This window comes from Poromitra crassiceps, assembly GCF_964638095.1.
Source record: "Poromitra crassiceps genome assembly, chromosome: 22".
NCBI lineage: Eukaryota > Metazoa > Chordata > Actinopteri > Beryciformes > Melamphaidae > Poromitra > Poromitra crassiceps.
The window spans coordinates 5,570,916-5,597,252 of record NC_139647.1 but is presented as its reverse complement, the minus strand read 5'-3'; the positions used below and the strand labels follow the sequence as shown (position 1 = coordinate 5,597,252).

The 26,337-nt window shown below is 43.1% G+C and overlaps 1 protein-coding gene and 1 long non-coding RNA gene across 5 annotated transcripts; both read right to left on the bottom strand.

The window, feature by feature from the left end:
- Positions 1 to 288: 288 nt before the first annotated feature.
- Positions 289 to 2,125, bottom strand: LOC310796358. Its single transcript, XR_014553671.1, has 2 exons — positions 773 to 2,125; positions 289 to 648 (listed from the first exon to the last, which is right to left on the bottom strand). It is a non-coding gene; the product is annotated as an uncharacterized lncRNA (long non-coding RNA).
- A 3,825-nt stretch (positions 2,126 to 5,950) lies between these two features.
- fbxo9 (F-box protein 9) lies at positions 5,951 to 25,770 on the bottom strand. 4 transcript variants are annotated; one of them, XM_083658013.1, is made up of 13 exons: positions 25,630 to 25,770; positions 22,641 to 22,715; positions 21,530 to 21,658; positions 20,230 to 20,287; positions 18,273 to 18,372; positions 17,620 to 17,750; positions 17,075 to 17,189; positions 12,491 to 12,609; positions 10,896 to 10,986; positions 10,712 to 10,807; positions 10,186 to 10,279; positions 9,417 to 9,571; positions 5,951 to 6,370 (listed from the first exon to the last, which is right to left on the bottom strand). In XM_083658013.1, exons 1-13 carry the CDS (start codon positions 25,642 to 25,644, stop codon positions 6,262 to 6,264), a joined length of 1,287 nt encoding a protein of 428 aa, XP_083514139.1. In that variant the 5' UTR covers positions 25,645 to 25,770; the 3' UTR covers positions 5,951 to 6,261. The 4 variants fall into 4 exon arrangements, with proteins under 4 accessions (XP_083514139.1, XP_083514140.1, XP_083514141.1 ...); XM_083658014.1 differs by having other exon boundaries at positions 22,641 to 22,712; positions 25,630 to 25,761; XM_083658015.1 differs by having other exon boundaries at positions 22,641 to 22,712; positions 25,626 to 25,756.
- Between the last annotated feature and the right edge of the window lie 567 nt (positions 25,771 to 26,337).

Here is a 26,337-nt window from a genome sequence, read left to right as displayed (position 1 = left end):
CTGTCAAACTAGATGAATGATGAATAGTTTGACAGTTAATGAGAGTTGATTTGAGTTAATGAGTTATTAATTTGAGTTAGTGTGGACCAGTGATGTCGCTGGTCCACACTTTAACACTCAATAACTGTCAAATTAAATGACAGACTTCAAAACCGTTTACAGTTTTCCGATATACTACTGATGTTCTAATGATACAAAGCTGGTTGAAAATGGGCAGAGTGTTCCTTTAAGGGGGACAAGAATACTGTAGCATGGTCAAATCATGCGCAGCATAGCCTTTTGCCCCCCTATAGGAAATTCACTTCAAAGCTGAAAAGCACTTACATGGTTCAAGGAGCTGCTCCCTTTTCATTTGCCACCTGGAAAAAAACACACACATTTGAACAAAACCCGGTCATGTCTGCTTCACGTACGGGACGTCCCAAGACGAAGGCTCCAATGAGTTTGTTGGCAGCACTGCAGGTGTCAGCAGCACACTCTCTGTGACCATCTCTGTTTCAATAACACGTGACCATCTCTGTTTCAATAACAAAGGGAATCATTCCAAAAAGAATCCAGCACTTCCTCTGGTCTTTCATGTGTAACCAGAGCATGCATGTGTCTCACTCTTGCCTCTGCTGCTTCCATCTTTCTCCTTTGCTCTCATACCTGTGTAGTAGCCTGGGTAAACCCAGCCCCCAGTGACCTGCTCTCAGGCTCACCCTGCTTACAGTCACAAGTGACTGGGAACTGAGAGAGCAGGTCACGTGGGGGCTGGGTTTACCTAGGCTACCTGTGTAGCACTGCAATGCACTCAACATTCCATTGACATGTTATAATGCAGTATTGTATTTTTGCTGTACACATTATTTCCACTTTTGTGTAGAGTAGGGGAGTATTGTTTCTTAAATTGTTTTAGCTCAGGGTTCCAAATTTAGAAAATGTGGTATTGTTTCCCATCCATCGATTTAACCGTGACCCTGAAGGACAAGCAGCTTGAGAATGGATGAAGGGATCATATTGCTTTGGACATGGAGTCTATGAAAGCGTTGTATATATAGTATATACAATGTTTTCATAGTATCAGTACCAGTATACTATATACTGATACAGATACTTGTGCAATGTGTGGACTTGGCAGAAACGGAGTAATGATGCCGAGTGTAAACACACTGATATAGAGCAACGTTTCATAAGTGCACTGTGAGCTGTGTGCAATGTAACTATTGAATTAACTTATGAGCGCATCTGCATAACCCATGCGCTGTAGTGTTGACCTCTGTGTGAGCTATGTCGTGCTGTTTCAAGTTGTTGCTCAAATGTGTGGCTCACCTTCTTCCATTCATGAATCAGAATCTGATTCTGGATCAGAAATGTGTCCAAATGGGAATAACACTTCTGCAGCCACCATATTTTCTCTGGGTCAGGAGTCCACTCATTACACACATATCAAGTCTATCTTAGAAATCCTTTGTATTAAAAACCGGATCTCAAAAGCTTGTAACACTTGACCTGTTTAACTTGGTGTATCTATTCAGAAATTGAATTGCAATGCATTTTCTGTATCCTTCCCAAAATGTCTTCCCTGTTAGCGTTCCTTATTTGCACAAGGTGACAGGTAAGGTTGAATATTAGCCATTATGTGATGAAGGTCCAAGGGAGCAAAAGCAGGCACATAATGAGGTAGTTCATACATTTTTATAAATAGAATTTTGAAATAAAAAAATATATGTATTTTTCTGAAATGTGGGGTAACAGAGGTGACGTGACCACGTGACAATGGTCTGAGCTTGCAAACTTGCTTGACTTCAAACTGTTGTTTTCCTTCCTTCAACATATTGTCAATTGTTGAAGATTATGTCACTTGAGGAACAAATTAATCTTTAAAGGGATCCAGATTCCAGAGATTCCCTTTAAAGATCAATTTGTTCTTCAAGTGATTTGATTTGAAATCAAATCAAATCTTGAAAACACAGTATTGAATTCCTCTCCTATTTAAAACTATTCTGTTAGGAAAATATATGCTTACCAAACTGCATAGCTTTGGACTCATTTATTTCAGACATTCAATCAAGCCCCTAGTAAGACTACTCAAGATAGTAAACTGTTCCTGAAACCAAAATAATGCCAGAAGAAATGATATAAATAAAAGCACTAATGTTTGTCTCTTGTGTATTTTACACTCTTTCCTTAGCGCCTCTGATACTGCTTGGTCTTAGCCTAGATACAGTGAAGCAAAGACGCTATGCCAAAACAATTTTAGTTTCAAAATAAAAGCGCCAATGTGTGTTTCAGATACATGGTGGAGTTGTGGAAAAGTGTGTGTGAGTTTGGAAGAGGAGTTCACCACTAGGTGGAGACATGCATCCATAGCAGTGTTGATTTCGTAGACGAAAACTATGAGGAGAAATGTTAGTCGACTACCTATTTTCACTGGTGAAAACTAGACTAAAAATGTTAGGGAGGGACGAATTGGGAAGAGATCCAATCAGAAGAGAAGAAGAAGTTAAACCGCTGTGTCTGTATTGCACATTCAAACCTTAAAACAATTCCAGAATAACGGATTAATATATCTTTACAATAAGTTTGGAAATTCTAATGAATAGTTACAGTTTTCTTTGACTAAGATGAGATGAAAATACTTAGCTGACGAAAACTTGACTAAATAAAATCAGGATGAGGTTGACTAAATATGATAAGAGCTTAAGGGAAAGTGGGTTATAGCTCACTCAGATAAACATGTGAATGTTGTGAGATATGCAAAGGTTGTTGGTTCAATCCCAGCCTCAGGCAATTTCTTAAAAAGCACTCACATTATAAGCTGCAGCAGTGATCCTTCTTTATCATCCATCACCAGTAGTTTGAACACTGATAGAAATAAGCTGATGAAGGAGACTAGTCAGTCCCTGACTCTAGCTCTACTCACTGGTACAAATCTCACCTGTCTCACTCTTTATGCTCTGTGTTATTGTCAGTGTGAATACAGTGTGTAGAAATCAGAAACTTAACTCCCAACAGCTCATAGCTCAGTCGGCTGAGCCGTGGTGTCACTGTCTCTGTCTGACAGGTAGACTGTTGGTTTGATTCCCGATGGAGACATAATAGCACTGCCCTGTCTTTAACATCACCAGCGTAGCGCCTCCTACAGGCAGATACACAGAGCGACACAGCGCCTCCTACAGATCCACAGAAATGGACCCTGTGGACATACTGTAGCTTTATGTTGATTGACAGCTGAAATGTAACATTTTAAAAACCAGACAGGTCAAACTTTTTGCAGCGGGATTTTGGCCGAACTCTCTTAGTCTCGCTCTCTCTCACTGTCTCTCTATGTCTCTCGATCACATGAAAGTAAGGCTTCCTTCAGGTACAATCAGGACGGTCAGCTTGGGTGGTGGTGCTGGTGGTTGCTTAAACCTGTGCTAAAACTCTGGTGTCACTCCACATTTACTCTTTAGGCTTTAGGGCCAGGTGTCACAATAGTCTACTGGGAACCCCCCCCCCCCCCCACACACACATCAGCTTTATGTTGATTGACAGCTGAAATGTAACATTTTAAAAACCAGACAGGTCAAACTCTTTGCAGCGGGATTTTGGCTGAACACTCTTAGTCTCGCTCTCTCTCACTGTCTCTCTATGTCTCTCGATCACATGAAAGTGAGGCTTCCTTCAGGTACAATCAGGACGGTCAGCTTGGGTGGTGGTGATGGTGGTTGCTTAAACCTGCGCTAAACCTCTGGTGTCACTCCACATTTACTCTTTAGGCTTTAGGGCAAGGTGTCACAATAGTCTACTGGAACCCCCCCCCCCCCCCCCCCCAAACACACACACACACACACACCAGCTTTATGTTGATTGACAGCTCAAATGTAACATTTTAAAAACCAGACAGGTCAAACTTTTTACAGCGGGATTTTGGCCGAACTCTCTTAGTCTCGCTCTCTCTCACTGTCTCTCTATGTCTCTCGATCACATGAAAGTGAGGCTTCCTTCACGTACAATCAGGACGGTCAGCTTGGGTGGTGGTGGTGGTGGTTGCTTAAACCTGTGCTAAAAGGTTTAAGCCAGTACCAGGAGAACGAGGTGCAGAGAGGCCACTCCATGTCCGTGTCCATGTCATCCATACACACACGCATCCAAATACAGAGCGCATGCTCAATCAAATGTTCCATTCCCCCCATCTTTATTTTATTTTTATTTTATTTATTTTTGTTGCTCCAACAGAAATGTATTATGGTCACTCGCAATTCAGTAGGTCACGGGTTGGCTTGGTTCCAGCCTTAAAACTTGTTATATAAGGATTTTTCAAAAATGTCTATGGAAAACGGGAAACTTCTGGGGCAAGAGATGTCACATAAGCTGGTGAAGGAGACTGGACAGTCCCTGCCTCTAGCTCAGTGAGAGAAACAGCTGCTTGCTGTGTAGCTGGTCGCTGGTTCAAATCCCACCTCTTTCACTCTTTATGCTTGTTGTTGTTGTCAGTGCCAGTCACTTGTAGAAATCAGAGTAACTGACGACTCCATACTGGGCAGATAGTGTACAGTAGATGTGTTTCTTTAGCATTTTGTGTTTTATGCCTGGCAGCCGCACTCTGCACACAGTAATACACAGCAAAAAGAGTCAGTAAAATTTTAGCTGTCTGTGGTTTTGGGTCGGGGGGGAGACAGGGCCCCCCTCTGGCTCCAGGTAGCAGTGATGGAGCAGGAATCGAACCAGCCACCCGAGGTTTGAACCCATGACCTCAAAAGTGACTGAGCCTCAAACCCAGCAATGCTACACTCTGAGTCACTGGGTCACACTTCTCTAGACATGTTTTTCTCAGGATGAGAGAGAAAACAGCCTTTTTATCCTATTCAGGGGGTCTCGCCAGTGCAATCACAACTACACATTCCAATATCCCAGGAAGTTTTTCCCTACTCAAATATGACATCTCCTCGTTTCAGTCTGTGTTTCTTCTTTGTCCTCCCTCAGCTGTACCTGGTCATGTGCCCCGACGAGCACTTTATCCAGAAGCCAGTGAAGGAGGCCATGGAGGCATTCAGTGACATCACTGATGACATCACAATCGTGACATACACCACCACCACAGACAGCACTTAGCCAATTTGAACTAAAGAAGATTATTCTGAAACATTCATGGTATGCTATAAATCCACCCATCATTTCTAAACTAAATACTGTATGTCATCAATCTGCATAATAAGAACCTGGATGACAGCATCTGGACACATCGGCCCAGCAAACTATACAATAATGCTACAACAGCCACCCATGTCAATACTAAGCTTATACAGTATATACTGTATATATATATAATGAATGATGAATGAGATTTATTTCCCTTTCAAACAATAGTAAACAAAGTGGTAACCTCAGCCATGAGTTTATGCCAAAATGATCTAATAATCTTCAGCCTCGAGTTGCATGGACATTATTTCATTGAGGATTTGCAACATATGTTATTTAGATTCATAATGCAGAGACCATATAGTTCAGTCGAGCTACAAACCATTTTTAGTCTATAATCCAATACGACTTTCATTTGACAGGAAGTTATTTCCCCCCCTGCAAATCCTGTTTGATCCGTCGGTGCCCTATTCCTGGAAAATGTCATTGGTGGATTATACTCATTGATTTAGAATTATGAAATCATATCTGCAATGGATTTTGACTGAGGTTGTATAATGGCATCTCTCTATCACTTTCATTTCAGTGTGGTATGTTACTTCTGCTCTAGGTATTAGAGATGATTATACTGAAAACAGTAAAAAAAAAAAAATACATGTATCAAGAGAATTATACTGTGCTTGGTTACACATCACTAATATAAAACCGGTATCTTACTCCTTCACAAAATGTTTTAAGCTTTACCCAGATGCTCTGCTACATAGCATTTGGGCTAGATCACATTGGAGAATTCAGTTAAATCAAAACAGAAATAAATCACAAAGGAAAAGCACATTCTGTCCACCACCATCACCATTTATTTGTGGGAGAAAGCGCACCAAGAAACAAAAATAGTTGTGAACATTCGTTTTTAGGAATAGGTGAGAAAACATGTGAACATTACGGTGTATAGTTTCTGAAATCGGAAAAATATGTGGTAATATTTTCTATTGTAAACCTGAAACGCAACATGCTTGTGTGATCATCATCACAAAATGTAGGAAACACTAAGACTCATTTATTATTAGCACAAACCTAACAGACGAGAGAAGGATGCATGTTGTGGTTGGTGTTGTGGTCTCCAGACGTCAGTAGTATTTCTATAGGAGCCTCTGCTCAGAGCGGCCGCTCAGAGAACGCAGTATAGCTCTTCACACGTGCAAAGAAGAAGGGTGTGTACATTGTGTCCAGCTCAAATGCAGTGACGATGGTTTCTCCAGTTGATCTGAAAGCAAAATTGGTATTTTTTATTTTTAACACATTGACTGCCAGCCGTTTTTTTCTTGCTGTAGGTAGCTTCTGCCAAGCCGTTTTTTAAGGATTGTGGCTCATTTTACAAGAGCCGAGGATTCTTTTCTGCTTGGAGTTTGTGAACATACAATATCTCAAAAGTACTAATAGAATGTGTACTTTCTCTGTCTAAAAGAGTTAGTTTGTAGAGTTAGTAGTTATGTAAGCATTAGCAGTTGAATACAGCATGGTTTTAGCGTCAGAAAAAATATTCAGAGATAAACGGCTTTTTGTGAAATTCGATAGAACAGTCACTTTAACCATTCATTTTTGGCTCTCTCTCTCTCTCTCTCCCTCCCCCTCTCGCTCTCTCTCTCTCTCTCTCTCTCCCTCCCTCTCGGGAGGGAGACGCACTAGGTTTAATCCTAGTGAGAGGGGGAGAGGGAGAGAGAGAGAGAGAGAGAGAGAGGGAGGGAGGGAGAGAGAGCGAGAGAGAGAGAGAGAGAGGGAGAGAGCGAGAGGGAGAGTTGCTTCAACTCCTCCCTCCGTGGGCGTTCTTCTTGGCTGCAGCGGCCGTCACAAGCTTGTCACCAGTCTGACAGTGCTTTGCTGCTGTCCTGTGCCTGTGGCTGCGCGGCCGCTGTTTGAGGAAGTCGGCATGGACTCGCTCGCTTCTTGGAGTTTTGGTTGAGAGAAGCTTTTGCGATTCTGGTCATATTTATGCTGCGTGTTTCAAAGTGTGTTCCACCTGTAATCTCTTATGTAAATTTGCAATCCCGCATCGCCAGCAATCAGCGCGAAAACGACAGCGTTTTCCCCCAGCCATTTTCATGAGAATGGCTGGGGTGAGAATGGCGTGACAAGTTAAAAAAATGCTTGCCTTCCTCTAGTCAGGAGAGCACTGTTGCCACTTAGTGGGTCGGTGGAATGGGTTGTAAACGTTCGGTGGCTCCAATAATTATATAAGAGATGTAAAAGGGTTAGATGCACATCCCACGGTCAAAAAAAAAAAAATCATTTTTTTGACGACTCAACTCGTCGTTGGCAGTGAACAGCTGGATTGTGTTTGACGACTCAACTCGTTCTTGGCAATTAACGTGTTAATGGATTAAAATCTTGTAACAATCTTTATACAGTCTATGAAACAAGCCACTATGACACTCTCTTTGGAAAACTGTGTTGTGCAAAAACATCCTTTCACTGACTACGTTTACATGGATTGCAATAATCCCACTATTCGTGCTAATTAAGCAATAGCAATTTCAGAATTTGCCCCCCTTTTGGCCAATTGGCATGAACACAAACACACGCCTTTATACACACACACTTGATGTCCGTGCCAAATTTCAGTCTCCTAGGGCGAAAAGTGTGGCCGCTAAAGGACTAACTTCCCCCCAGCTTTACTTCCTGTTGCAGTGTTTGCCAATACAATAATTGACAGGAAATAAGCTAGGTTTCAAACTGTTCCCTAGTAACACAATTCGGGGAAAACCATCTATACCCGTCTACAATGCACTTCAATAATGCGAGTTATGCGACTAAGATCGGAATACTCCACGTCTTAATTGGACTATTTCTTACTCCGACTACGACCTTATTCGGGTTAAGGTCATCAGAAAATGCTGGTTACATGGCAGTGTCTTATTCAAAGTATTGTCTTAACCCCTAGTTCCTCATTGCGCGGCTCGCGAGACGATGGCGGCTCTAAGAAATTGCACAAAAAAAAAAATATATATATATATATAGATTTTTTTTTTGATTTTTTAAAAATATTTTTTCCCCCCTGCTCTCCCCAAAATTTCAATAAACCTTTAAGGCATATTATTACAATACAACAATACTGGTGTTGACAGTAATAGACGGTGCCAAATCATTCAAAACAATAAGCATTTTGCTTTTAGGAGTATTGTGCCAGCGTGCAGCGCTGTTCCAAAACGTGTCAACGTGTGTCGTTGGCTGGGAAACGCACATCCCATAATACAACTGTTCGCATCGCATCACATAATAGTATGATGATACTTGGGATGCCATTGCGAACATAGATGTGAACAGGTTAGCTAAAACTTCAGCGTCGCCAGCGACGGCCCCCACCGTTGCGGTCGGGGTACGTTTCGAGTGTGTGTGTGTGTGTGTGTGTGTGTGTGTGTGTGTGGAAAACAATAAAACAAAAAAATGGTAGGCAGATGTGCTTGGTTGGGGTGGCTTTTGGTGTTTTGCGGTAAAAGTGGCTCTCCTATTGACTTTGTCCTGCCAGTGCGGCTCTCATCGAAGAAATAGTGAGGATCACTGTCTTAACCCATGGATACCTGATGCAGCATTTGCGTGTATATCCCTCATTTGTGTGTGTATCCCTTTAAGACCGCAAACCGTGTCTTAAAGGGATACGCACACAAATGCTGCATCAGGTATCAATGGGTTAACTGGGTTCAAACCAAATTATTGCCATCCATGTAAACGTACTTCCAGTGGCTGCTGGTAGAGAATTCAACTCAATGCCACAATAGTCACAATAATAATAATAGGGGCACGGTGGCTCAGTGGTAGAGCTGTCGCCTCGCAGTCAGAAGGTCCTGAGTTCGATTCTCGCCTGGGACACTGTGGGCGCTGTGGTTGTGTTCCCCCCCATATCTTCAGTGCCTACTGCCCAGGTGGGGTATCTCATCGTAAGGGCCTTTCTGTCTGTGTGGCGTTTGCATGTTCTCCCCGTGCTCCCCCAGGGGGGTTCCTCCGTATATAACCCCCCCCACTAAAAACATGCAGAAGATCAGATCGTCGTCGTCATCCGACCAGTGACGACAACATCCGAAGTTGGTCCCCGGGCGCTGTACGAGAAAGCGACCACTGCTCCTGGCCTGCCCCCCCGGAGGAAAGGACAAGCCAGGATGGGTTAAATGCAGAGGACAAATTTCACCGGCCACCGTCAGCATGTGTGTGTTTGTGGCCGTCCGTGCATGTGTTGATGTGTAATCGTGTGACAATAAAGACGGGCTTGTCCGTCTGAAATCGTGTTTTTTTTTTTTTTTTGTCAAACCCCCCCATACCTGTAAATGATGTGGCAGGAGTGGTGGATCCAAACCAGCTTACTGAAGCGCTGACGCCCCCCAGAGGACAACTGCAGTCCCACGTGGAAGCTGTGCTCAGCTTCCGGTGTTGGGTTCCACCTGCAGAACCTGTTCCTTGGAATCTCCGCCCCCTTCTGTGAAGATACACTGCAGTTAACGGGCGGAGCCATAAACGGGGCTAGTTAGGGACATTTGAACTATTGTTTGAAGGTGTCATTTAAAAGCGTTTCGTGGGTGAGTGTGTCAATGAGTTACTCGGTAACATGTCGATGGTATTTCTTTTTCCACTAAGGAGCAGTGTAACAAATTGATCTCAATTTCACTAATAATATTGCAGTAACAAAAAAGAAGTTGGTACTTTTGTTATAGCCACACTAAATATCAGGTTCAAGCTGAATGATTTAAATGTGCTTTGATTAAAAAAAAAAAAAAAAACTCAATTTATAACTTGATTTACTTGACAAAGTAACTAGTATTAATATTACTGAAATCCTATAAGTAATAAGTTATATTACTGAGTTACTGCCAAAAGTAATATATTGCATGTAATGTTACTTTTGTAAGGAGTTACCCCCAACACTGGTCTGCTATGATTATGCAAATTCTGTGAGGCGGATGGTTGAAATGTCGGTTCAGCTTTTGCAGTAAATAACCGAGACCAGATTCAACCTGTAGGGATCCAGGTCAAGTAGAAATATCCATCCCACATTTTCACCTCATCCCACTAACTCGTCAGACTCGTATTCACCTCTTCCTTTCCTTTGCAGACGACAACGAAAACTTTGGTTTGATTGTCCGTCTCCTGTGACAGACGGTAATGACCGCGCAGAACACAATCGATTCTGTGAGTAGAAAGAAAAGAAAATACATCCATCACGTGAGAAAACGTTTGCCACTTGCCTCGCTGAAAAGTCTGACAGCATCACTTCCATTCAAACGGATGGTGTAGAACAGGGGTTTTTCAAGGCGGGGTCCGGGGAACCCCCAGGGGTCCCTGAGTGGGTTTCAGGGGGTCCCCAGCAAAAAAGGGAATCATTCATTTTCATTATAATTGCATCCATAAGTAACACAATGACAGAATGTATGACTATTTTGGTCATGGGTTTCATACACTTTCGGTTAAAAAAACATCTAAAAGCTCAAATCGTATCAGATGGGGGACCCTGGGACAAAATCTTAACAAATGGGGCTCTGTGGTCTCATTTTAGTCAGTTTAGGGGTTCTTGATGTGAGAAAGTTTGAAAACCACTGGTGTAGAAAACAGCAAAGGGTACCTGGTGCTCCTACTACGCAAGCGAGGAACAATCGACAACGGGTCATCAGGTGTGGTCAGCATCATGACTTGACCATCAGGGAAGAAACGAAGGTACCTGTGATACAAATGACACCATTTACCTCTGATTTCTATAGAGTTTCAGTCTAAAGTAATGAGAGTCACAGTGACAGTCAAACATTTACCTGTAGAATTCAACCTGATGCCACGCCCTGTAAAACCCATCCAGGGATTCCTCTCCTTGACGAATGTATGCAGTTTTGCTGATATAGACACCTGCCAGAAACACAGGCTAAACTTGCATTGCAACATTCTCATCGCTTATGCACAGAATAATAGCATAATATAACAATAACTTTATGAAGCATGTTTCATACAAATGTAACTCAAAGTGCTTTACAGAGTAAAGACAAACATAAACAAGGAAAATAAAGAGGAAAAAAGTATGCAAAAAAGGAAGTGTTAATTTAAATTAAAAGATAGATTAAAAATGTTTTTAAAGTGTATTTTAGAAAATGTCCACTGCCTAGGAAACAGGTTTTTTTGTGGCAACCTTTGGGACATTTAGAAGGCATACTGCAAATTACTTAAGAGTACGTGAGAGGACATAACATGAAGGACTTAAACATGGCCTAAGAGTACGTGAGGGGACATAACATGAAGGACTTAAACATGGCCTAAGAGTACGTGAGAGGACATAACATGAAGGACTTAAACATGACCTAAGAGTACGTGAGAGGACATAACATGAAGGACTTAAACATGGCCTAAGGGTACGTTAGAGGACATAACATGAAGGACTTAAACATGACCTAAGAGTACGTGAGGGGACATAACATGAAGGACTTAAACATGGCCTAAGAGTACGTGAGGGGACATAACATGAAGGACTTAAACATGGCCTAAGAGTACGTGAGAGGACATAACATGAAGGACTTAAACATGGCCTAAGAGTACGTGAGAGGACATAACATGAAGGACTTAAACATGGCCTAAGAGTACGTGAGGGGACATAACATGAAGGACTTAAACATGGCCTAAGAGTACGTGAGAGGACATAACATGAAGGACTTAAACATGGCCTAAGAGTACGTGAGAGGACATAACATGAAGGACTTAAACATGGCCTAAGAGTACGTGAGAGGACATAACATGAAGGACTTAAAAATGGCCTAAGAGTACGTGAGAGGACATAACATGAAGGACTTAAACATGGCCTAAGAGTACGTGAGGGGACATAACATGAAGGACTTAAACATGACCTAAGAGTACGTGAGGGGACATAACATGAAGGACTTAAACATGACCTAAGAGTGCGTGAGAGGACATAACATGAAGGACTTAAACATGGCCTAAGAGTACGTGAGAGGACATAACATGAAGGACTTAAACATGGCCTAAGAGTGCGTGAGAGGACATAACATGAAGGACTTAAACATGGCCTAAGAGTGCGTGAGAGGACATAACATGAAGGACTTAAACATGGCCTAAGAGTACGTGAGGGGACATAACATGAAGGACTTAAACATGACCTAAGAGTACGTGAGGGGACATAACATGAAGGACTTAAACATGTCCTAAGAGTACGTGAGAGGACATAACATGAAGGACTTAAACATGGATTGTAAAAGACACAGGGAGCCAGGGTAACTCATGTAAAACAGCTGTAATGTGTTCTGTCCCTAGTTAGGACCCTGGCAGAGGTATTGTGCATGGTAGTTATTATTGGAAACACTATGTAGTTTCTGAAAGATTTGCAGTTTCTTATATGCTTGTTTACCATCGAAACGGACACGAGGCCTCTCCAGAAACATCTCCCTCCAGGAGGTGAAAGGTACCAGCTTGGTGCAGTTGCGTCCCCACACTCTTAAGCAGGCGGAACGCCAAAGCTCTGGTTCCCTTAAGACAAATCAACAGGCACATTTTCAGATTGACTGAAGCCGAGTGTCATCTGGGCCTGTGTGCTTGCTTTTAATTACTCTACTGGTTCTACAGCAATGTGCAGATGTGCAGTGAGCGTTCAAGATCATTTTGAAAGAAAAACAGCATTTCATGGAACTTAGATCGTTAGGTTTTCTTCTATATCAGACACAGGTTTTTCATTCCTACCTGACATGTTTCGACGGCAAAACTTCCGTCTTCATCAGAGGTGTCACTAGATGGTGTGTGACGTGTCTTAAACAGCTGATGTTGTTTACAGAGGCGTGGTCGTCCTGTCAGATTTGACAGGACGACCACGCCCCCCGCTGTCATTTCGTCTGATATAGAAGAAAACCTAACGATCTAAGTAAATTATAGACACTATGAACCTTTTTGGATTATTTAATGGAACTGTTCCAAAATAAATAAATAAATGTGTCATCCTCTACTCCCCCGTCATGGCAGTTGAAACACAGGTGAAGTGTGTCCACACAGGAAGGTTGAATGAATGAATGCATTTCATTGGACATTTTGGTTTTAAAAGTACAGCAGCACTGCCAAGGCATGGCCTGCGTAGAAACAGGCGCAAATGTAGACGGTAGAGGCAGCCCACCCTACTCTGCAACCCTGCATTTCGAAATCCCCCCCCCTTCCCCTTAGCCAAATGGCATGAACACCTTCTCTCTCACACATCTCTGCCATCCTGCCCCCCCCCCCCCCGCACCCCTTTTAGTCAATTGGCACGAGCACAAACGTACACCTTCACACACACATTTGACCTCTATGCTCAATCTCAGCCTCCCAGGGTGAAAACTGTGCCCGCTGCAGGGTGGCTTTTTTAGCTGCTGGTCGCAGCTGAAAACGCTTATCCAGACAGGACTCACTGATACATAGAAGTCCTCTCCAGGTGCTTTTGCAGATGAGAGAGATGACTCGTTGATCTTGGGGTAGAAGGCTCCTATTTGGTCAAGTGAAGCAGGTGCAGTCCCCTCTCGGAGAAGAGCGAGTCAAAGCGAGCCAACGGCGCTCAAGAGTATCAATCCGAAACGTTTGAAGGCGGGCCTGGGTTAATTACCCCACAGCAGCGCCTCCTCCGCAGGTGAAAGCCGCATAGGGAGACAGCCTCCTGTTTACCCGCCGTGACCACAGGCAACACAGCCTCCGGCTCACGGCGAATCCTCAGGGGGGAGAAAAGCCACCCGGGGGAGTGTGCCAGCAGCACTCCAAAACAACTGAAGTCAGTGGACCAGCTCTTCAGAGTTTCAAAAAGAGATATTTACATTTAGTGCTAATCTGAACTACAGTTGATTGACTTGCAACACATAATGGCGTGCAGGTCTTTCTATTGACAGTGTGATTGCTTGTTTTCGTGTTGGAACTCTGAAGAACTGGTCCCCACTGACTTCAGCTGTTTTGGAGAAGGCTGCTATACAAAGTTGTGCTGACAACCTCCCTGTGTGTTATATGGACTAACACATTCACCTGTGTTACCTCCCTGTGTGTTATATGGACTAACACATTCACCTGTGTTACCTCCCTGTGTGTTATATGGACTAACACATTCACCTGTGTTACCTCCCTGTGTGTTACATATGGACTAACACATTCACCTGTGTTACCTCCCTGTGTGTTACATATGGACTAACACATTCACCTGTGTTACCTCCCTGTGTGTTACATATGGACTAACACATTCACCTGTGTTACCTCCCTGTGTGTTATATGGACTAACACATTCACCTGTGTTACCTCCCTGTGTGTTACATATGGACTAACACATTCACCTGTGTTACCTCCCTGTGTGTTACATATGGACTAACACATTCACCTGTGTTACCTCCCTGTGTGTTACATATGGACTAACACATTCACCTGTGTTACCTCCCTGTGTGTTACATATGGACTAACACATTCACCTGTGTTACCTCCCTGTGTGTTACATATGGACTAACACATTCACCTGTGTTACCTCCCTGTGTGTTATATGGACTAACACATTCACCTGTGTTACCTCCCTGTGTGTTACATATGGACTAACACATTCACCTGTGTTACCTCCCTGGGTGTTACATATGGACTAACACATTCACCTGTGTTACCTCCCTGGGTGTTACATATGGACTAACACATTCACCTGTGTTACCTCCCTGGGTGTTACATATGGACTAACACATTCACCTGTGTTACCTCCCTGTGTGTTATGGACTAACACATTCACCTGTGTTACCTCCCTGTGTGTTACATATGGACTAACACATTCACCTGCGTTACCTCCCTGTGTGTTACATATGGACTAACACATTCACCTGTGTTACCTCCCTGTGTGTTACATATGGACTAACACATTCACCTGTGTTACCTCCCTGTGTGTTACATATGGACTAACACATTCACCTGTGTTACCTCCCTGGGTGTTACATATGGACTAACACATTCACCTGTGTTTCATTTGGCATGAGGATGAGTACTGTAGATGATGACCCAATTTGAATTTTTGGGTGAACTATTCCTTTAATGACCTTGTTCTTATTTTCAATCCCCATTCTGGCCCCTCAGCTTTCCCACATCAGCTATTTTGAGAAGCTTTTCCAGAGCAACACGAAGCAAAAGAGGAAAGCAAGCTGCAGACACACAAGCAGGAAACACTGTATCTGTTCTGATGGGGGGCTGGAACGTTGTATCTGTTCTGATGGGGGGCTGAAACATTGTATCTGTTCTGATGGGGGGCTGAAACATTGTATCTGTTCTGATGGGGGGCTGAAACATTGTATCTGTTCTGATGGGGGGCTGGAACGTTGTATCTGTTCTGATGGGGGGCTGGAACGTTGTATCTGTTCTGATGGGGGGTTGAAACATTGTATCTGTTCTGATGGGGGGCTGAAACATTGTATCTGTTCTGATGGGGGGCTGAAACATTGTATCTGTTCTGATGGGGGGCTGAAACATTGTATCTGTTCTGATGGGGGGCTGGAACGTTGTATCTGTTCTGATGGGGGGCTGGAACGTTGTATCTGTTCTGATGGGGGGTTGAAACATTGTATCTGTTCTGATGGGGGGCTGAAACATTGTATCTGTTCTGATGGGGGGCTGAAACATTGTATCTGTTCTGATGGGGGGCTGGAACGTTGTATCTGTTCTGATGGGGGGCTGGAACGTTGTATCTGTTCTGATGGGGGGGCTGAAACGTTGTATCTGTTCTGATGGGGGGCTGAAACATTGTATCTGTTCTGATGGGGGGCTGGAACGTTGTATCTGTTCTGATGGGGGGCTGAAACGTTGTATCTGTTCTGATGGGGGGCTGAAACATTGTATCTGTTCTGATGGGGGGCTGAAACATTGTATCTGTTCTGATGGGGGGCTGAAACATTGTATCTGTTCTGATGGGGGGCTGACCTTGCAGGAAACACTAGGCTCTTTCACACCGGCCTTGAAAGCCGAAAAATGCACGGAAAATAGGATTCGCGCCTCCGATGTGAAAGTTGTGAACGCGCTTTGGTGGACAATTGTTTTACGCCTTTTGTCCCGCGACGGTAGGTAGTAACAGCGCCGGGTTACCTGGCAACCCGCCTCCATTTGAAAGCGTCGTCGCAGCGAGCCGGAAAAGGTGCGAATGGTCAGCTCATTCATAAAAAAATTACAGGGGAAATCACCTCATGTATCAAGAAGGTGCAGGAGTGAATGTAAAAAAAGTAGCCTATACAATCATGACTGCAGGGGCGCCAGGAGGTATGCTCCGTGCAGTTAGGCTTTATGCTCAAACGATGTTGACATTAGTAGGTAGCGTACAATTAACGGATATAATAATAAGCTTCAGAGGGCTATAGCTGTCTGTGGCGAGTTGGTCTGAGGATATTCCCTCTCGAAATCAGCTCTGTGCATTCCCTTACAAAAACTACTAACGTTAAGTACTCATGTGCATTTATAGCCTATACTATTCCCCCGACGAACATTATGCAGACTGCAGCTGTTTGATATGCGGGCAGTCATGTATCGTTCCAATTTTAGTATAGCCTACTCAATTGGAACGATACAGAGAAGACTGGCGTGCGGTCGTGTATCGTTCCAATTTTAGTAGGACACCATATCGATCTGCCCGCCCACCATGCGAGTGCACCTATCCTCCCTGCTCAGCGGACTAGGAGAAGGAGGGAAGTCTTGTTGTTGAATGAATTCGTTCATCATACAGTAGCCTAGGCTACACTAACCTATGAAAATATTCATTTGGGCTAGGAGGAGCAGGAAATCCCTCCGCTCGCCTTTCAATCCGGGAGCAGGGGATTTCACCTGAAAGTACACTGCAGCACGGGAATGTGGCCGTGCTGCTTGGCTCTGTGTGAAAGCAATTTCTGTGGCCAGGGTGCGGTCTTTGCGGGACTCCTAAACTGCAATTTTTGCGCGATCTGTGTGTGAAAGAGCCTAGTGTATCTTATGATGGTGGGCTGACCTTGCACAAATGTAGAACCCACGGCACACTAAAGAGAGCTGCTCCAGGGCTCGCATGTCCAGATCGCTCGACACAACCCAACGAAATATGTACATCAGGACTTCTGGTGGCAAGGCTGCAGTCAAGCAAAGAAAAGAACAATTTAGGAAGAGTGTAAGGTGGGGCTGCAACTAACAATTATCTTCATTAGAGATTCATCTGTTGATTATTTTCTCAGCTAAACGATTAGTCGTTTGGTCTAGAAATGCAAAAATGGTGAAGAATGTTGATCACTTTTTAGCCCTAAAGATGACGACATCATCAAATGTCTTCTTTTGTCCTCCTGACCAACAGTCCACAACCCAGTTTACTGTCATAGAAGACTCAAGAAACCAGAAAATATTCAGATTTACCAAGTTCGAATGAGAGATTTTTTTATTTAATTTTTTTATTTCTAAATCAATGATTAAAAAAACATTGGCGAATAATAATAATAATAATAATTATTATTATAATAAAAGCTCAGCCAAACTGAGGATGTCATAAGATGACTGAATGCCCTCTACCTGAAATGTGCATCTGAGTCAGTTCCAGCTCAGGAGTACAGATCTTTCCAGAGGATCCTTCCAGAGCCAGCTGCTGCTCAAAGTAGGCAAGCAGGTCCTCTATCTCACCATCAATGTCATTATCTGCCATGCTACAGAAACAAATAGACAGGGTTCAGTTTTAAATGGTGAGCGTATCACTCTCTTCCAAACATGCACTCCACCATCCTATAGAGCTTTTTACCCCTTTCCCCCATTTTGTAATACTAGTTTCAGACACTTTGTTAGCCAATGGTGGCTCTCAATCTGTTTCTGGTCTTTCTCAACCCAGAAAATAAAACAAAACACAGAAGGAGACTGGACTGCACCACTGAATAGTGTGAAAACTGACTGCAAACATGAGGCCATGAAGTTGAAAAGCACTGACGACTCACTGTCTCTTCATAGACTAGCTTGTACTATGAAGCTGCTTGTTTCTCAAATGCGATATGTAACCTATAGACATATAAGATGTAGTGTGTACTGTACTGTATATGACATGTACTGTATACGATGCTGTGAAAAGCCTTTTGAGGCCATACTTGTGATAAAGGTCTACATAAATAAACAAGACAAGACAAAAAATAACAAACGATAACAACAACAATAACAATAATAATAATAATATAGCTTACTAGTTTCCCCCAGCTCGATCTGTGTCAGGAGGGCGGCTGTAGTTGATTTTAAACTCAATGTCTGGCACCAGCTGCATTGCCCTTCGATAGTACTTGATTGCTGTAAGTAAAACATGTCAAATTATAACTCAACAAGAACATCAAATTAAAATGCTCAAGCAAAACAACTGCTGAATGTTGTTTTGGTTTCAGATCCAGAAAAAAACACCACATCCATACCAGTGGTCATTAGCCAAAGCCAATGACTGCTTCCACATTCACTCACTACACACATTAAATCATATTCACTGATGATTAGAGGTGTTTGTATTATGCACATTTCCATTTTCTGCCAACATCCTATTTATATTCTTATAATATTTGACAGGGAGAATGACTCTTGCATGTTGGTTGCTGTTTATTTTATTTTATTAGGATCCCCATTAGCCTAGGCCAGGGGTCGCCAGACTACGGCCCTGAAGTGTGAGGGCAAAATTATTGATTGCTTATTAATTGGTTGTTGATCATTATCAACTCTGTTTTTACCATTACAGAAGCTTTTTTTGTTATTTCATTTTAAAGTTTGAAACGGAAAAACAAAACGTTTTCCCCATGTAAAACCATTGGAAATGGGTTACTTGAGTACCCTGACCTGGTCTATTAGAATTAGAACCTAATTCACAATAAAAACGAACGTGAAATAAAGTTTGGCTGAGCTCCAGCTAAATTGTCAAATACCGCCGTCTGCTCGCTACCCAGGCACTTATGTATGTACTTAACCAAACTAACTTAAAGTCCCTGGAAACCAGAAATATTTCTTTATTATTTAGCATTTTGAGTTCATCACATCACAGGACCCTATGTTAATAAGCCACCAGCCAAATTTGAACGATGATGAACGTCGCAAAGTATATAAATTTAGGTTTGACAGTCTGGCAAAACTCATGAGAAAATCATTATTTTTTAGAGTGTATTTCTCCCGCGGACTGTGTGGGCGTGTCCCATCTGCAGCAGGTTTTCCGAGAGAGAGAGAGCGCGAGACAGAGGGGGGAGGGAAACGGAGAAAGAGATCAAGTTACACAGCACTTGCGAGTGTGTGTGTGTGTGCGTGTGTGTGTGTGTGTGTGTGTGTGTGTGAGAGAGAGCCACCAGCCTGTGTGTCTCTCGCTCTCTCTCACTAGTCCCGAGAGAGAGAGAGAGAGAGAGAGAGAGAGAGAGAGAGAGAGAGAGAGAGAGAGAGAGAGAGAGAGAGAGAGAGAGAAGCACATGGCCTGAAACCCGACACCTTGCTAATCTCACAAGCATAGCGCTTGGCAGACGGCACACAGAGTGGGAGGGAGACGGACAGCGAGGGAGCGCTGTCACTGGGGGCAAAGAACGGACTTGCCATAGGTGGGTGCGGATTGCGCGCGTGTACAAAGGTTATATAGAGCTTATGACGTCATAAGCTCCTGCGTTTTAGCACCTCGCGCACTGCTGTCTTCAATGAGGAAGTACTTTGTAGAATCTTGTAGAAAAGTGGCGATTTTAAGGCTTTGGGTTGAAAGTAATGTCTAATAATTTCGGAGGCACAAAATTACTAACATAAGACCCTAAATAACATACGGTAGTTAGAACGTTTTTGTGGATTTTGGTTTCCAGGGACTTTAACATAACTAACTATCCAGTGTGCACAACATTGTCAGACTAAACTCCGGCTGACAGAAAAATTTATATTGTTTGTTTTTTAACTGGCCCCTGGCCTCCTATCATTTCATGAAAGTGGCCCCCGGGCAAAGCAAGTTGAGTATCCCTGGTTTAACCCGTTTGTTGTTTATCCTGTGTGTTTAACCTGCCACCTCTAACCTTCCTTTCAATAGTGATTTTCTTCCCCATCCCACAAACATACCTGCATAGACAAACATACCTGCATAGACAAACATACCTTCATAGACAAACATACCTTCATAGACAAACATACCTTCATAGACAAACATACCTTCATAGACAGCGCCACTCTGCTCTTCATCTACAGCTTTCAAGAAGAGCTCTGTGGCCTGAGATAAGATGACTAATGTCAGCAATATAACAGTGTTGTGATGTTGTCAAGTTGAATGCTGGCACTCTACAGTAAAGGTGAGAAGAACATGGTCTGAAATGCTGGCACTCTACAGTAAAGGTGAGAAGAACATGGTCTGAAATGCTGGCATCTCTACATTAAAGGTGAGAAGAACATGGTCTGAAATGCTGGCACTCTACAGTAAAGGTGAGAAGAACATGGTCTGAAATGCTGGCATCTCTACAGTAAAGGTGAGAAGAACATGGTCTGAAATGCTGGCACTCTACATTAAAGGTGAGAAGAACATGGTCTGAAATGCTGTCACTCTACATTAAAGGTGAGAAGAACATGGTCTGAAATGCTGGCTCTCTACATTAAAGGTGAGAAGAACATGGTCTGAAATGCTGTCACTCTACATTAAAGGTGAGAAGAACATGGTCTGAAATGCTGTCACTCTACAGTAAAGGTGAGAAGAACATGGTCTGAAATGCTGGCATCTCTACAGTAAAGGTGAGAAGAACATGGTCTGAAATGCTGTCACTCTACAGTAAAGGTGAGAAGAACATGGTCTGAAATGCTGTCACTCTACATTAAAGGTGAGTAGAACATGGTCTGAAATGCTGTCACTCTACAGTAAAGGTGAGAAGAACATGGTCTGAAATGCTGTCACTCTACAGTAAAGGTGAGAAGAACATGGTCTGAAATGCTGGCATCTCTACAGTAAAGGTGAGAAGAACATGGTCTGAAATGCTGTCACTCTACAGTAAAGGTGAGAAGAACATGGTCTGAAATGCTGTCACTCTACAGTAAAGGTGAGTAGAACATGGTCTGAAATGCTGTCACTCTACATTAAAGGTGAGAAGAACATGGTCTGAAATGCTGGCATCTCTACATTAAAGGTGAGAAGAACATGGTCTGAAATGCTGGCACTCTACATTAAAGGTGAGAAGAACATGGTCTGAAATGCTGGCACTCTACATTAAAGGTGAGAAGAACATGGTCTGAAATGCTGGCATCTCTACAGTAAAGGTGAGAAGAACATGGTCTGAAATGCTGGCATCTCTACATTAAAGGTGAAAAGAACATGGTCTGAAATGCTGGCACTCTACATTAAAGGTGAGAAGAACATGGTCTGAAATGCTGGCACTCTACATTAAAGGTGAGAAGAACATGGTCTGAAATGCTGTCACTCTACAGTAAAGGTGAGAAGATGGTCTGAAGAAATAATGGCTCGGCTTACCTTCTCCTCCCGGGCGCGGTCTTGTGTCCTTTTGAGATCTGCAGCTCGGAGCCCTTTGGTCAGCCCACTGCCTCCACAGTTTGGTTTGAGTTCAGACATCCACTGAGCTCGGAACACATTGAGCTCCAGCTGCCCAATCAATGAAAACGTCCCACAAAATGTCAAAGTCACAAATGTTGTGGGCTTCATCAGTTTCACTAGTATCAACAAAACAATTGCGTCAATATTCAATCAAACATGTAGAAATACATTTGAGGCGTAACAATACAGGTACAACAGATGTGGCATTGCAAAAGAGCAAAATCCATGGAATGGATGGACACCACACATGGTTGAGGTGGTGTGAGCTCCTGGAGTAGAACAGCAATGTGACCCAACCGGTTTGGTGCTCCTCCCAAGAAATAACTAGGATTATTTTCTTGTCAAAACCAGATTTGGCGTGTGCATGCGGCCAGCAGCTAAGCCACTTTACAGAGATCTTCTTCAACCCATTAATACCTGATGCAGCATTTGTGCGTGTATCCCTTTAAGACCGGTCTTAAAGGGATACACACACAAATGAGGGATATACAAGCAAATGCTGCATCAGGTATCAATGGGTTAACCCATGTACAGACTTTTATTAGGACTGAAACAGTCGTATCATTCTGCCCTCGTGAGGCAAACATTTCTTTCATACATGTATCTTGATGGGACTTTGGGACAGCTACTGTACGTATTATGGGTTATGACAGGGATACTCAACTTGCTTTGCCCGGGGGCCACGTTTGCAAAATGACAGGAGACCAGGGGCCAGTTAATAAACAAACATTAATAATATACATTTTTCTGTGGCGGATTGTAGGTATTTGGGGTGTCAGCCGGAGTTTAGTCTGACAATTTTGTGCACACAGGATAGTGAGGTTAAGTTAGTTAGTACATATCAGTACCTGGGTGGTGAGCAGGTGGCGATATTTGAGAATTTAGCTGGAGCTCAGTCAAACGATAGTTTTCATAGTGAATTAGAAAAAGGCCAGGGGGCCTCTTGGCACCCTATCGCGCGCCGCATCTGGCCCCCGCGGGCCGCAGGTTGAGTATCACTGGTTTATGATGTCCATCGAGGGTATCTTACTTGAAGGTTTGGGTCATCTGAACCTTCATCTTCATCCTCGGCCGTACCGCCGAAATCTGCATTTTCCTCAGCCTGCTGGAGTCAGTAGTGAAATATTACTCAACAAGAAAGTAGCGTGCCTCCCTCTTATTCTGCCCAGGTTGTATCAACACCACTCCCTGTGACGGCTGGACAAGTTTGCTCTCCAAACAAAAGCTTTGGAGAACATCTTGCACTAAACTGGCGTTTCTCTAACCCTGCAGCACATTGAACTAACTCTGACACGAGTGCATTTACGTCGGAGCACTTTAAACGATCATCTCTTTGTGGTGGCATTGATTCTAACAGGAAGCTTGAGATCAAAGTCTTAATAGGGCTATTTCACAAACATGGCAGCGGGCCCAGCGGGTGTTAATTTGCACTTCCGCCTTCTCCGCTCGCTGTACTTCTCCATTAATTCGCTGTGATCCGATAACAACGGCTCAGTGTGAAAGCACTCAGGCGTGTAGTGTGCATTTCTGTTCACATTCAAAGAAGAAACAGCATTATTTATCATTTCATGGGTTTCCTACCCAAGGAAAAGTTAAAAAGAAGATTTTTGCATAAGAACAGACGAGGCGGCAGGCGTTACCATGGTAACGGCTATATGCTAGCTAGCTAGCTACCTAGGTCTCCAATATCTACAACGGCAGGCTGTCAACAGAATAACTGGAGAAATGAACGTTAAACCACGCCAGAAACAAACAGCAAGAAGTGGCTGTGATGTGGATTAAACGGTGGATGATGGAATGGAGTTGCTGCAGCAGCCGGTTGGCAGAGTGATGTACGTTATTAGCATGTTGCCACTACTTGCTAACAAATTTGATGATCTACTGTAAGATAAAATGCAACACTACATGCCTGAGTGCTTTCACACTGAGCCATTGTTATCGGATCACGGCGAATGAATGGAGAAATACAGTGTAGGAAATTTAAACAATATTTTGGGGGCAAATTTTGCCCCCACACGGTCTAAAAAATGTGGGCATTTTCACAATTTTGGGGCACTTCAAAAAGTAATTACTGCATAAGTTGCTAAAGCATAGTGTGGACAACAGTGCATTGTTTGTGAGAGTGTGTTCTTCGTCTTCTTCTGGAAACCAGCTTGCAGGTGCTGAGTGTGTATTAGAGATGAAAATTAAATTAATTGAATGAAAAGAAAATGATAGAAATCTTGCAGGTCAATTTTTGGCCCTGGATCATGGTTTTTGGGGGCATTCTGAGATTTCTTGGGGGCATTTTTGCACTTGCCCCTGGCTACATTCCTACACTGTGGGGCCGCCGCCATGTTTGTGAAATAGGCCTATTGTGCAATGGCTGGCAGGAAGTTGGCCATGTTAAGTAAATAGCTTGTTTTCAGGTGACGCCACGTCAAGGGGCGAGACCATTGACCTGTTAGCAAACCACGTGATAATGCTGGGGGGCAACTAGCAGCAGGGTACATACTAGGAGGCGATAGGAAAGCACTAGCAAAATCGGACAAGTTGCTGGAAAAATGGCTTCTCTTCATTGCATATGGATCATATTATCCTATATGTTTTGTAATCTTCTGGCGATACCTGCAGCGTGGAGCGGCATCCAACCTCTCGCATACTCGCTTTCCTCCATTGTCCATAGTAGCTCTGGGGGAGCTGCCCCCCAGCGATGTCATCGGAATCACGTACGTACGTAGTGTTGCACCGATATGAACATTTTGGCCGATACCGATATTAACACTACTAGCATTGCTGTTATGATCGATAACCGATATTGACCAATGTCGCTATGATCTGTATAAAAACAAGTTTCTATGATAAGCACATTTTGTACATTCTGAAAAACACATGTAAACACTGTGAATTTTAAAAAGTTATGTATTTCTTTATTTCCAAAACATTTGGAAAACCCCATAAATCATAGATTTACCGCATTGTTTCCTCTCAATGTGAACATTTTAGCTGATGCCGATAACCGATATTAATATCGCAACATCGGACCGATGCCGATATGTTAAAAAAAGACTAACATCGGCCGATACCGATATATCAGGCATGTGCATCCAATCACGTGGTTGCAAACAAGCTATATGTCCTCCCTGCTAGGCAACACTATACACAGATGAAATTATAACAATTTCCAAACCATTGTTTACATTCCAGACTTGATTCACTGCCATCCATGGAGAATGGGATGTGTCCATAGGTGTCTCACACAATTCCTCCAAAAGGTTAACAGGCAAAAGTGGATTCTCAAGGGAATATGATTGACCTTTTTCATAGTAGACTGTTTTGTTGTTGTCTAAAAGACATGGTAAACTCAGGTGCAACCAAAACATGAATGAGGGCTTCAAACGTCCAGTCCATTTAGGTGTTCCAGTGCTGGGGCCCACATTAATGTTTTGCTTGCACCTGTGTTTACTCTGCCTTTTAGACACAAAATGCCTGCTGTGAAAAAGGCCCTTTAATAGTGATGTTCCTGTGACGTGGCCCGTGGTCGTCAAGCAAGAGGAAAACACAAGGCTTTAATAAGCCACGCCCATTCCACTCAAAGGCCAGATTGCCCCAGATTATCTAATATGTCATATTTGCCAAAACTCTGCAACTCAATCCACATAATTGCCAGTGACATTATTCCCAATGTCGGGACATAGCACACGAACGTAACGCTATCTCACAGATGTAAACATCAGCTAACGCTAACTACTGTACTTATTTGGTATCAAAATAGAATGGCTCTGCAGTATCATGTAGCATGCCATAATAACTGCCATAGTAACTGAGTTAGCGTTAACCCAAAACACAAACTATGTGACTTAGCGGTTAGCTAACCCCCATTAAACACGGGGCAGCGAAGGAGACATGCCAAGCAAAGCAAACTGCACTAAATGTAAATAAGTCATTGCTATGCAGGTGATGTTAGCTAACGCTAGCTAGCAAGTTCTAAAACACACATTTCTGCATAAATAATACATGCAAAAAGATCGGTGACCAACCATGATATCTTGCATGTCGGTCTTCTCTGCTTCTCCACAAACGAGCAAAAACTAGATTTTACAGTTCACGGTCAGAGAAACGTACAACACAACGAACATATTTACGGGCTCGCAGGAACGCAGCCATCTCGATGACTCGCCTGGAGCTTCTGACTGAAACACAGGACGTCACATCGGTCAGGACTCTCACAGAAGGAGGAGGTAGCCTACTGTGAGCGGGGCGGAATGGGGCGTGATACGCAGGCAGACGCCCTCCTTTCCTTTGGAGCGCTCTGCTCTGTGCTTTATTTTTAGCCTCTGTAGTATATAAGTGGCCCTCTCAAGCAAATGACAATTTAGCAGTACCACAAGAGGCCGTACTTTAATTTTACAACAGTAATCGTTTCTGCAAAATAAATACTTCATCTTAATGACTCATCTAGTCCACTAGAGGGCACTGTGGCTCTGGCTCTATCATGTGAGAATAAACTCTTGTTTATAAGAAGACTCGCATGAGTCTACTTGTTTGTTTGTTTTTTTCTATTGAGCGAAAATAAATACTTTTAATACTTACTTACACCATATACTGTATAAATAAATAGCCTTACACCCGTGACTTTAGATCTATATGCGCCTAAATCTATTTTCCCACACATTGTAGGACATCTAATAATGAAGAAACGTACACCAAATTCGTTGAATTTGCGGCCATCTTGGTAGGAAAATAAC

Coding starts and splice junctions, on each gene's coding strand:
- fbxo9 (XM_083658013.1), bottom strand. Junction 10,987..12,490: donor GCCTCGTGTCCGTTTCGATG/GTAAACAAGCAT, acceptor TGTTTCTGGCAG/GTGTCTATATCAGCAAAACT. Junction 6,371..9,416: donor TCCTGCCACATCATTTACAG/GTATGGGGGGGT, acceptor TTTTGCTTTCAG/ATCAACTGGAGAAACCATCG.